The 13,317-nt window shown below is 42.1% G+C and overlaps 1 protein-coding gene across 1 annotated transcript; it reads right to left on the reverse strand.

Annotated features, from left to right (window-relative positions):
• Nucleotides 1-1,049: 1,049 nt before the first annotated feature.
• Nucleotides 1,050-3,914, reverse strand: LOC133087272 (PRAME family member 12-like). The gene is given in 4 exon segments (XM_061184099.1): nucleotides 1,050-1,623; nucleotides 2,669-2,885; nucleotides 2,888-3,234; nucleotides 3,670-3,914. Coding segments are annotated over 4 exon segments (1,383 nt in total).
• Nucleotides 3,915-13,317: the final 9,403 nt, after the last annotated feature.

Raw genomic sequence — 13,317 nt, forward strand, 5'->3', positions numbered from 1 at the left:
ATTTTGTTGTTACATATTCTGAAATGCTGATGTCAAAACATGCTATACTTCTCTTCCCTGATAGGGAGAGACAGGAGTTGTAATGGGAATAATATCAATCTCTTATTGAAATGACCAAACCCCCAAAAGGATATTATTTTTAATGTGGTATGGAAATAATAAAACCATGTTAAATACATGTATTCTTTTAGTATTTTGTTAAAAGGAATTTGGATGTCTGGCCACAACTAGATTATATCAATAAGGACCACTACTGACCCATGACAGTCATGGAATGGTGAGGACCAGAGTCTCAAGCTTATTGACAGTGTGGACAACACCTTCCAGAACTGTGGGCCTTGCCTTTTGCAGTGAAGCCTTTCTCAGCACATGCAAAGGCCAGGAACTGAGACTTATGGACCCATTGGTAGAACTGTGAAGAATACTCATGTCCAGGGTCATGACCTAACTCAGCAGTGAGGGCCCTGCCAAGAGCTCTTCACTCCAATGGCTCAATGACGTGGAGTATATTCCCCTTTTTTTGTATTAACCCACTGAATAGCCAAAGAAGTAGGCAAAGACATAAGAGATTCCCCAGACGGAATAAAGAACTTGAAGCAATAGTAAGGTTTCAGATTATAGACAACTCAGTGCCTTTTTTTTCATCAATAATTGGAGATTCCTGAGGTATAAACTGAGAAAACAGAATAATATATCATGGAGGGCAGCAGTCCGTTTTCACTGAGGGTCTCTTTATTTCTTTATTTTTTTCATTGCTTTACAAACATCCATGCAAGGATAACTCCAACATGTGGGTCTCAAGCCTGTAACCAGCTCCAAAAATTTACATTCATATTTGACTGTATAAACACCTATCCCCAAAGTCCCATCACCTCCCAGAGTCTGTATTTCCAGTGCAATCCTGCACCCACACTGGATCACCATTCCTTTTCCCATTCACATTGAGCAGATATCAGAAACCATGGGTGTGTTTTCCCTTCATAGTGTACCTATGTCCTAGATTTCAGTTTCCAAGTGCCCAGAATAAAGTTTTACATAGAGGCAACCAACTAGACATGAGTATTACAGCAGTATATAACAGGCTCGATGTGACTGCATATGGCATCACCATAGTGAGGACAGGGTCTGAGCCTAAGCCAGATGATCCTAGGCCATCCCAAGTCTCTCAGAATCTCAAACAGCTCAGCATGAAGCTGGGCAAGTCTCCCTTCCAGGGGAACACCCTGAGGGCAGTAACTTTCCTGAGGCGCAGGATACAGCTCTTGACTTAAACAGGGCAGTCCAACGGTGTGTCGCAGCATCTTCTCCATGACGACCATGGAAAGGAGGTTCCCACACAGGCTGAAGGACCTGAGCTGGGAGCAGCTGCTCAGGGCAGGCAGGATGGCCTCAAGTTGGGAGTCCATGATTCCACACTGACTTAAGTCCAGTTCCTGGAGAGTGGCAGCAACTTTCTCCAGCAGAATTTGGAGGAGCTCAGGACTAAAGTCGGTCAGCCTGACGCCACTCAGATCCAGGCCTTTTAGCTGACTGATGTTCGGGCACTGGGACAGATGGATCAAGTCTGATTCTGTAAGCTGGCAGTTAGTTATTGAGAGGTTGTCCAAGGTGGTCATCAGGCACCTGGGGAGAAACCAAGCAATTAGTTGTTGGAAACTGAGGTGCCAGGTGAGCTCCAGGTAAGAGACAAGTGATTTCTACAGGGCTAAGGTTAGTCTAACCATCTGATGATGGTCAATACACTGATTGCCCAGTCTCGCTGTAGGCTCAGTCCTGTCACCATTGTGTGACTGAGTCACTTCACAGGATCTTGAAAACTCTCTTTCTTCATCTATAAAGCAGAGTACAGCATACTCCACTTCCTTATGAGAATGAATGAAAATAATGGAGTACTCTAGGACATGCTCAGACAAGAGCCAGAGAGAGTTTCAATCAAGTGTGGACATCACTGAATTTTAGTATTGGTAGATGAGATAAAAAATGATTTCAACTCAGATTCCTTCAGTCTCTGCTTGAGCTCCAGACGCCTATATCTCTGGCCAGGTGAGGCTGTACAGAGACATACATAAACCTACACAACATTGAACAACATCAACTGGGGTTGCCTGTCTGTATGGGATCACCTATATCCCTGCATCATCTACAAACCTTCTATCACTTTTTACTATCCTTTTGACTCTGATCCACTACCATCATTTCCAGAATCATAGTTTCCCATATATTAATTAATGTAATTAATACATATTAATTATCTGGAGCATAAGACAACATTTTACAGGCAGGGAGTTTAAGACAGGCTCATTGCAGTCACGAACCTTGTGAGCGTTGAGCTTTTCTTCAGAAATACTCTGGTCTGATGTGGTTTCCCCCCTTCAATGTCCTCTTTACTTACCTATTTTTATAAGTCATTTGAACATAGACTCTCTTCCTAAGGAAGAAATCACAAACTCCTCATTGCTAGATCAAAACATCCCAGTCTATAATCTGTACCTCCCTAGCAGTGTGTCCCTTTCCAGAGCCACTATACCACTTTAGCCTCCTACCTTGATTTGTGTGGATACGGGATACCACACTTCAGGATAGAGCAACAAAGGAGGCAGTGCGTTTGACATTTTAGTGTTTTCAATGGTAGCGTGTTAAGTGTTACCCAGCCAGTGGCCCAACTCACCTGAGCGTCTGGTCCAGGCAGCCTTCAAGGAAGGAGGGAGATTCCAGATGGAGGTCCCGGCGGTGGAGCAGCCTGAGGAACTGAGAGGTAATTTGGACATGACGCCGCTCCTGCTTCTCGAAGGCAGACAGGTGGATGTGGGAGAGAAAGAGTCTCTGCACATTACTCATCTCACCGAAGAAAGAAGCAAACATAGCCAGAGTGGACAGATGCCAAATGCCAGATCCACTTCCTGGATACAGTCCAGCCGCACCATACTCAGGACTTTCATAATATTTTCCATGGGCGTTGAAAAGATCTTCAGCTTCTTACAGCACAGGTGTATGAAAACTTTTCTCTGCTCCACCCACCTGAGGAGGTAGGTGAGGAAGTTATCCAGGGTACTTTTCTTCAGACAAAGGTCTATGAAAACTTTAAACGGGGCCAAGTGCTGCTTTGTCATTGACCTGTGTTCAGCCACTTGTGCCATTCGTGAGCTTGAGCACCCGTGAGTGCTGGCTCCAGACCACATACTCCAGAAGTTCTGGCCAGTGTCACGTAGATCTAGCACCCACAGTTTGCACCTCCTATGGGGAAAAAGGAGATTGGTGGGGATGCATTAAAATCCACACAGAATGAAGAAACAGCCTCAATATTTGACAACAGGCTGCCCACCTGTGCTGTAACGTTAGATTCCTGACATCACCTGCTGCCTTGCCTTCTTCCCTCCCTGTCTCACTTTCTTCCATCTCCCTTTGCCTTCCCCTACTTTCTGGTTCTCCACTCCTAGTAACATTAAGCAGCACTGGGAGGAGGTGAAGCATGTTCTTTCAGGCTCTCCTGCATCATGGGCACTCCTATGCTTCCGGGAAGCATTTCCCATAGTGAGCCAAATCCCCTAAACGTCTTCGTTGTCATCTTCAGAACTCTCTGTTCCATCCTTTTTCCATCTACTTAGCCTCACCCCAGCTGCCTCCTCTAGGACGATCCAGATTTTACCAGGCTACCAGAATCAGACTCACCTGGATCGAACCTTCTGGGCAAGCAGGGCATCAAGCGCTTCCAGCACTGCTTGTAAGGGTCCCACATGAGGCATGTCTTTCAGACCCCCCAGAGGCAGGTGGACAAAGGGCCAGGTTTGCACCATGGCCTTCAGGGTCTCGATGCATCTCCCATGGAAAGCCTCCATCAACAGTGGTGGGAAGAGTTCTGTGGGTAGATCCTCCAGAGCAGAAAAGACCAAGGCTTCTTCCCCCAGCAGGTTCATTCCCGCAATGTCCAGGAGTCTGGGTGGAGTCCAGAAACTCATCCTAACTCTGCTCCAAAAGGAATCCTCTAGAACATTCGAGGGAACAAGGCATCCATTTCAGGCCAAGCATGAGCATACCTAAGACTGTCTCCCTACCCTTCAGAGGAACCTACTCAGGGCCAAGGTGCCTGCTCTGGAAGGGGTGGAAGTGCCTCACCTAACCTATATTACACTCTGAGCTCAGTGGGCACAAAGCTTTAACTCTTTGCCTTTGACGGATTCAGAACAATCATCTAACAAGTACCGATGAGGAAAAAAGGCATCCACTAGCCCATTCAGTTCCATCCACTGCTTTGCTTAAGTCATGTCCCACTGGGAAATGGGTACCAAGGATCCTGAAAACTGACTCCAAACTTTATTTGGGGAAGACTTTCAGACCATGACTTAGAGCCCTAAATCTATGGGAAAAGGAGTGTCATGTGGACCAACGCAGCCTACATCTTCAGTTACCCCAGTTAACCTGGCTAGTAAAGATGAAAGAAATACCCCTAACATGCATGCCATTTGTACACAAAAGTAGTGTTTAAATTTCAAGAAATAAAATTCCAAACAGATTTTTTTATTAAAAATATCTCCTTGGTAAAGACATTTTAAAATGATATCAGCTAAAGCACAAATCAAAATGTTTGGGATTCAGGCAAAACTACACTGAGAGGCAAAACCAAAACCTGAAATGTGTTCATCTGAAAGAAATGATTTTTCAAAAACTCTTTGTGCCATCCAGAGTTCCACGCTACCCTTCGAGATTAGCTAACCATGGGTAAGAAGAGGGTGTCCTTAGCTGAGGTTGGTAACTTAGTGCTATGATGGGGTTGGCAGGGTGCTCAGACCTCAGACCCTCTGGAGAACACAGCTGGCAAGTCCAGAGCCAGAAGATTCTGCATCTCTTCTTCGGGCTTGAGACTTTTATAAATGTTTCTAATCCCATCATCTCTCTGTCCAACTACTAACTCAATCAGTATGGTATACCTGTTTAGATTCCAGACTGCCCATTGGATTCATGCTGATTGGATCTTCATTTTTCTCCAGATTAATTGATTGATCAGATATCAATTCAGGAAACAGAAAGAATAATGGAGGGGGTAATCAAGGACTCATTCATTGATTCACTTAACAAGTATTGATTGATATTTACCAATATGGACAGTTATATTCCTGGGCTTGATCAGGGAAGAAATTGTTGGTACTTGACATTGGACAACAAAAAAACAAAACTAGAAATCATCATTGTTGGGGGAACTTTGGCCATATCAAAATTACCAAAATGTCCCTGAATGAAAACAGCTGCATGAAAACAGTGGTACTATTCCCAAAGGAAACAAAATAAACCCATTCCTGTATCAACTTGTCACCTAGGTGTTATGTAGGAAACATAGGAGACCGTGAGCCTATTCAGGCAGGAAGGGAAGAGCTTGTGTGGATGTGGTTGGTTTTCCAGCCTTAAGCAAAGCCTTCTCTGAAGGTTGACAGGTCAAAATCTCACTGAGAAGTAAGAGTAGCGCTGGACGGTTTGGAGCTGGGCATTCCTCAAGGGATGACATGATTGATTGCAACAATGTAAAGTAAAGCAGTTTTTTCCCTCTTGGGAAGGAGGGAGATTTAAAGACCTTTTTCTCGGTGATATTTAGAAAGTAAAAAAGAGTGGCTCAAAGGAAACAGTGTCATCTTTGAGGGTGTTTCTTCCTAGAAAGTTGGGATCAGCACAGCAAACACCATGAAAAGACTAACTCTAAGAATGTGAGAAGAGGGAGAGATGTGAATCCTGGGATCAGACATTTCCAAGACTGAGAGCCACTGAGAGTGGGCACTGTAGGCTTTTTGGGAACTTGGAGCCAGGGAAGAAATAAACGTGGGTCAGTCGCAAATAACACGGTCATCCAGGGGCAGGTGCTACCAGAAGCGGTTTTCTTTGAGTTTTTTTCTTACTGAGGACACTTTCCAGATGGCAAATAGCCCAGCCACTTTCCAGCAGTCTTGGAAGCCAAACCATAATCCCATGGGTAACCTTTCCAAGCGTATTTACATAATTACTCTTTCCTAAAACTTAGCAAAGTTCAACACAGATTCTGATCAAGGAGATGCCATTAGGCACAGAAATAAAATTCTGTTTTTCTCTTCATAAATAGCAACACCTTTCCTGCACTAAATTCAGAAGCTCTGTGTGGTGTTTCAGGTTCTGCCGCTTTAGGGATGACTCCCACCTGGGCTGCATCACACAGAGATTCTTTTGAAGTTTAAGGTCACAAATAAAGGGCGACCCTTTCTCCATCTTCAAGAATTTTCCTTGTCTCTCTCCCCCCACCATTTATTTGATGACCAAACGATACTTATATACCTCTGCCACCAAGGTGAGGACTCTTTGAAGGGTTTTCTCCCTCTTGGTCACTTTCCAGAAGATTCCTTTCACCACATTTCTACCATGGCTATAAGTGGCCTTTGCAGAAAATAGGGTTAAATTGGATTCTACTCAATAGACATTTTAACTCCTATGTCACCAATCCCTTTTATTAATGGCCTGTAATAGAGTGAGATTAGTAACAATGATTATCATAAACCTTTCTGTTTACTGAACATAAACTGGGTGAGCAATGGTGTGGGCATTTTTATTCACTACTTCAGATAATCTTCAGAGAAAATCTAAACATCACTGCTGTTTTCCCCTATCTTGGGCTGATGAACCACGGTCTCTGCCAGGTAGAAAAATCTTCCCATTTCTGTGCAGTGAATAATTAGGTGACAGGATCAGAAGGACCCCTTGAATTGTCAGACAACCTAAATCTTGCAAAGGACAGACTGAGAGACTTCACGTGATGTTAGTGGAAATGCGGAAATCGCAGAGTCTAAGCAGGGGTTGTTTCCATGGGATCACATCTTCTATGAAATCCAAAAAGGGCATTGTTTAAAGTGACAAGTTGAAACTAATTCTCTGAAGAAAACTCGAGGGCTGGTATGGAAAGCTCCAAAAGTAGCCAGACTCCAAGTTGGTCATTCTCGTATATGTGGGAATTTGGGGGATATTCAGAAGGACTTTCCTGCCTGAGCAGTAATCAGCTGTGGAAGTTGTATCAGAGAAAATGAGACAGACACAGGTTTATGAGGTGAAGGCAAATTTTATTCAGGACTATGACGATAGATAACCCAGCATGTAACTTGGCTTCATTCACAATTCAACAAATGCAACTAGGGATTCACAGCCAAGTAGCAGGGGTTTTGTTGGCCGGTAAATTACTGAGAGGAGACATCAGGTCTGGGAGAGATTCTGGCTGAACCAATGTAATAGATTTCTTGCTGAAGGCAGCCCAGCATGATCCTTTACCAATAGTGGGCAGTGAAGAATTTTGATCAGGTTTTTGGGGTCATCAGATATAAATGGTGGGGATTCTTGCTGAACTGGTTTAGAATTCTTGTTCAAACTGGATTTTACAAGGAAGTACACAGACAATCGCTGGAGAAGTTTCAGAAGCCTGAATAAACTTTGGTCAAACAAGGAACGTTTCCAGTTGAGGGGACTGTGTTGGGGCACTGAGTGGACGGTGCAAACGCTGATTAGTGAAGTGTGTGGCCAACTTGGGAACAGGTGAAAGTCACTGATGCTGGGCAGGGAGGGCACAGGCAGGTCACGTGGGAGTTGGAATGAAGAGGGGATCCTTTGAAAGATTTCCATGATCTGATTAACAGTCTCACACTCACTGTGATGAGTGCCTGGAGATGACGTTGTCAGTGGACAAAGGAGCAAGAAGGGAGAGAACACAACCCGCATCCTGGCCTGGACAGAGCAGTCGTGTTGGAGACCCACAGAGGTGGAAAGACACAGGAGTTCCCATAGCCTTGGCAGTTTGTAGGAGGCTTGAGGGTGGGTGTGGGGAAAACAGAGGAGGATGGCCGCTGGAATGCTGATTGGTCCACTGGGGTCTTGTTCTCTGTACGGTGATGGGTTGCTATGAACTGAATGTTTGTTCCCCATCCCCTACTCCACCGGCCACACCCAAACACACACACATCCCACAGGTTCATATCTTGAAGCTTTAATCCCCAGTGTGATGGGATTTGGAGGTGGTCCCTTAGAAGGTAACTAGGTTTGGAGGACGTCATGGAGATGGAGCCCCATGATAGGTTTAGTGCCCTTAGAAGGACCCCCCACCATGTGAGGAAACTAGGAAGCTAGCTCCCTCCACAACCCGACCATGCTGCCTCCCTGATCTCAGCCTTCCAGGCTCCAGAATCATAAGATATAAATTTTCTTTGCTTAAGCCACTCAGTCCATAGTATTTTGCTATAGTCGCCTTAATCAAGTAAAACACATATGAATGGGATAGCAAGAGTGTATGGGAAAGTGTAAGACTTTGTGGTCCCATGAATGTTTTCTTTGGACAAATCACACAAAACACAATAAGAAGGTGATGCTGTCCATAGTAGGTTAAAATAAAATACAGGTCACATGATTGACTTTATACTGTAATCCATTCTTATATAAGGTTCCCTATGAATATAGCAATCACTCTTTCATTCATTAGTTCAGGTCATATCTTATTAATATTTACTATAATCCTGGGGTTCTACTAGGTGTAGATGAAGTTTAGGAAGTGAAAGTTACATGAATCCAATCCTTGTGGAATTGAAACCCACTTCATAGGATTAGCAGAAACTGGAAACTAATAGAAATTCTTGAGTTTGTCTCACAGAACAGCAGAGAAGGGAACAGCTTGTTTAAAACACTCCTCTTGTAACCTGAGGTCACCTGTCAAGCTCGTCTTCATTGTTCCTGCAAATTTCATACCCTGAAATCTTCCCATACCTTAAACAATACATTACAACACTCCTTTAACTGTGACCTATAGATAACACCTCTGACATATAAGTCACTATAGTAATGGTTCTTTAAGTTGTTTTTTTCAGGTCATGGATCTAGTCTTGCCCAGTTCAAACCAGTCAAGACCAGCGACCATTCATTTGGGCCTGTGGCAGTGCACAGTGAATGACCATTTGACGTCAGAGGGGTAAAAACTGCATCCTCAGATCATGCTAATGCCACCATCTTCTGAACATGCATCCCATGTAGTAGCATGTAACAGAGATATGCCTGCACAGAGCAGTGATTACCTCACCTTTTTCCTGCCTTCAATCGCCTTTCCCTGCACCTCCAACCTTACTATACCCTTCACCCATAAATATCCCTGCTCCCTTGCCTTTGAAGTGGTAGATCTCAGACTTGTTCTCCGGTCTCCTCCCTTAGCTGTCTTGTAAATTAACACTTTCTCTGTTGCAAACCTTAGAATCTTGTTGTTTGGCTTGCTGACTGTTGGGCAAATGAACCTGGTTCAGTAACAGAATATTGCAATTCATACTTGTAAGCATCTTAGATCAGCATGCTGAGATGTCCAAAGGGTGATCATTATGGTGAAAGCACCAGAGATTGCAAAGTTCTGTAAATTTTCATTATATTTCCACTCAAGTTTCTGTATTTTATTGAACATTTTCTATTGTCAGATTCTTTCCCATGACCAGTGATGAAAATAGGGGCATTATCATTTTGGAAAATCAAGACCCAACCTACAGTGAATTGGAGAATTAAAAAGACAGAGTTTAAGAAGCTTCCATGAGGAACGAAAAAGAGGAGTTCAGTTTTTTAGATTCCACATATAAGTGAGAACATACTATGTTTATCTTTCTCTGACATATTTCACTTAGCATAATGCCCTCATAGTTCATCCTTTTTGTGGAATATGGTAGGATATCTTTCTTTTCATGGCATAATACTATATATATAGTATATATATTATATATACTATACATATATGTATATATACACACACATATGAGGAGGAAGTTCAGGAGAGATGCTTCTTCTATCTGTATTATTGGAATATTTTACACTGAGAATGTTGTTTATTACTTGGGCAAATCCAACAAAAGAATGGAAAACAAATGGAGTTTTCTTTCATAGGTAATTTACGTGGACATATGTATTGACTGCAAATGCTATTTCTTCTATACCCTACATGTTTATATTATTGTCAGCCAGCTAACCTTGATTTTCTCCAAATTGGCATTTTAGTTAAAAATAATATTTGACTATAAACTGATGATAAAGCTTTCCATGGACCATGCAGCTATAATCTTTTACTGCCATGCAAGTCTCTGTGGGCAGTTATGGGCAGTGATTGAGACACTGTTCCTGCCCTTTATGGGACAATATCTGTCTAACAGGGGAGATTGTCATGAAAAAATAATTTTAATAAGAATCGTTATCCTATGATCCAGAAATCTCACTCTTTGGTATCCATCCAAATGACTTGAAACCTTATATCCACACAAAAACAGGCACATGGAAGTTTATACCAGCTGTTTCATAATTGCCAACACTTGGAAGCAACCAAGTTGTCGTTCAGTACGTGAAAGACTCAATAAACTGTGATATATACAGAAAATGGAATGTTATCAAACCATGAAAATGCATGGAAGAACACTCAGTGTCTATTACTAACTGAAAGAATTAATCTGAAAAAGGCTACATACTGTATAAGTCCAACTATATGGTATTTTGGAAAAGGAGAACTCTGAGAACAGTGAAAAAAATCAGTTGAGGTGTTGAGGTGATGAGGTGGGGTTGATGTGGATGAGGGATAATTAGGCAGAGCAAAGATGATTTTTAGGGCAGTGAAAATACTCTGTATGATACTACAGTGGTGGATACATGTCATTATATATTTGTCAAAACTCAGAATGCACAGCACCAAGAGGGAACCTCAATATAAGCTATATACTTTGGTTGATGATGATGTGTCAATGTAGGTTCATTTGTTATAACAAATGTACCCATCCAGTGGGGAATGTTGATAGCTGGGGAGGCTATGTACATGGTGGGGGAAGGATTTAAATGGAACCTCTCTTACCTTGTGCTCAATATTACTTAGAACACAAAACTGCTCTAAAATATAAAGTCTACTTTAAAAAGTATAATTGTAATCCTTCCAGCTCTGAAATTTTGTTTTTCTAAATATTTTTCAAAGAACAAACAATTCTTTTTGAATGGTCTTTAAAATCAGTTTTAAAGACACTTTTCTTTTGAGGATCCAAATCAAGTTAACATTTTTTTAAATATCCACATGCATTTTTTTTTTAATTGAAGTATAGTGCTTTACAATGTTGTGTTAGTTTCTGCTGTACAGCAAAGTGAATCAGCTATACGTATACATATATCCCCTCCTTTGGGGATTTCCTTCCCACATAGGTCATTACAGAGCACTGAGTAGAGTTCCTTGTGCTATACAGTAGGTTCTCATTAGTTATCTATTTTATACGTAGTAGTGTATATATGTCAATCCCAATCTCTCAATTCATCCCACCCCCTCTTTCCCCCCTTGGTGTCCATATGTTTGTTCTCTATGTCTGTGTCTCTATTTCTGCTCTGCAAATAGGTTCATCTGTATTATATTTCTAGATTCCAATATATGTGTTAATATACGATATTTGTTTTTCTCTTTCTGACTTACTTCACTTTGTATGACAGTCTCTAGGTCCATCCGTGTCTCTGCAAATGGCACAATTTCATTCCGTCTTATGGCTGAGTAATATTCCATTGTGTATATGTACCACATCTTCTTTATCCATTCCTCAGTTGATGGGCATTTAGGTTGCTTCCATGTCCTGGCTATTGCAAATAGTGCTGCAATGAACATTGGGATGCATGTATCTTTTGGAATTATGGTTTTCTCTGGGTATATGTCCAGGAGTGGGATTGCTGAGTCATATGGTAGTTCTATTTTTAGTTTTTTAAGGAACTTCCTGGCAAGGGATTAATCTCCAAAATGTACAAACAGCTCATGCAGCTCAATATCAAAAAAACAAAAATCCAATCAAAAAACGGGTGGAAGACCTACATAGACATTACTCCAAAGAAGACATACAGATGGCCAAGAGGCACATGAAAAGCTGCTCAACATCACTAATTATTAGAGAAATGCAAATCAAAACCACAATGAGGTATCACCTCACACCAGTCAGAATGGCCATCATCAAAAAATCTACATACGATAAATGCTGGAGAGGGTGTGGAGAAAAGGGAACCCTCTTACACTGTTGGTGGAAATGTAAATTTACACATGCATTTTTTTTTAAGTACTAAATTGTCTTTATAATTTTAAAAGACAATTTATTTCTTCTATATTTATATAAATTACAGTACAAATATTTATACTAAATGAGCATTTACATTACAGCAGATTTTTTAGAATGCTGAACACTACAGACCTGCTTGCAACACTGGTTTTTGCCATTTGGTCTGATCTACCAGCAGGTGGCCTAGGAGTCATGAGGCTCAGAATGTCTATCACTAGAGAGGAATGGAATCTTTCCTATGACATTCCCCTTGCCCCTCCCAGTGCTGGCTGCCAAAGCAGCTTGGGTGAATGATGATTCATTGCTGGCCTCATGTAAATGATGAGTCCTTTCTTCTTTCCTTCCTGTTGTAAGAATAGAGGGTAAGCTTGAGGAATGAAGAATCCTGGGGGTTTCTGCTAGCAGGGGAAAAGAAGGAAACAAGTCATTTATTGAGCTCCTACTGTATGCCAGGTCCAGTGCTAAGGCCTCAACATGCATTATCTCATTCATTCTACAGGAACCCCATATGCTGTTTGTGCATGATTACCTCCATTTTATGGAGAAGCTGTGCCTCTTGCCTAAGATCCCCCCAGCCCAATATCCACTCCATCCCCTGAGCCAACAATACCAGCCCCTGAATCCTCAGCAAGGAACCTTCATTTGGGTGCCCTTTGTTTATGGTCTCTGTGACGGTTAATTTTATGTAACATTGATTCTGGGTATTTCTGAGATGGTGTTTCTGGAAGAGATTAACATTTGAACCCATCAACTGAGTAAAGAGATCTGCCCTCACCAATGTGGGTGGGCATCATCCAATATCTTGGGGACCTGAGTGAACAAGACACTCTTCTCTCCCTCTTTCTCTTCTTGACCATGAACATAGCAGCCTTTGGCTCTTGAGACTTGAGACTCCAGGACTTACATGAGTGGTCCCCTGGTTCTCAAGCCTTCAGCCTCCCACTTGGAGTTACATCATCAGCTCCCCCAGTTTTCAGCCCTAAGCTTTGGCATGAGTTATAAAACTGGCTTTGCTCGTACTCTAGCTTTCAGACTGTGAGATTCCTCCGTCTCTGTAACCGTGTAAATCTATTCCCATAATAAATCCCTCCTAATATATATCTGTATATACAGATGACTCTTGAACAACATACCTTTGAACTGCCCAGATCCACTTACCTGCAGATATTTTTCTACAGTAAATGTAGCCCTACACCATCTGCAGTTGGTTGAATCTGAGGATGTGGAACTGAGAGTAGGGAGG

This window comes from Eubalaena glacialis, chromosome 3, assembly GCF_028564815.1.
Source record: "Eubalaena glacialis isolate mEubGla1 chromosome 3, mEubGla1.1.hap2.+ XY, whole genome shotgun sequence".
NCBI classification, from domain to species: Eukaryota; Metazoa; Chordata; class Mammalia; order Artiodactyla; family Balaenidae; genus Eubalaena; species Eubalaena glacialis.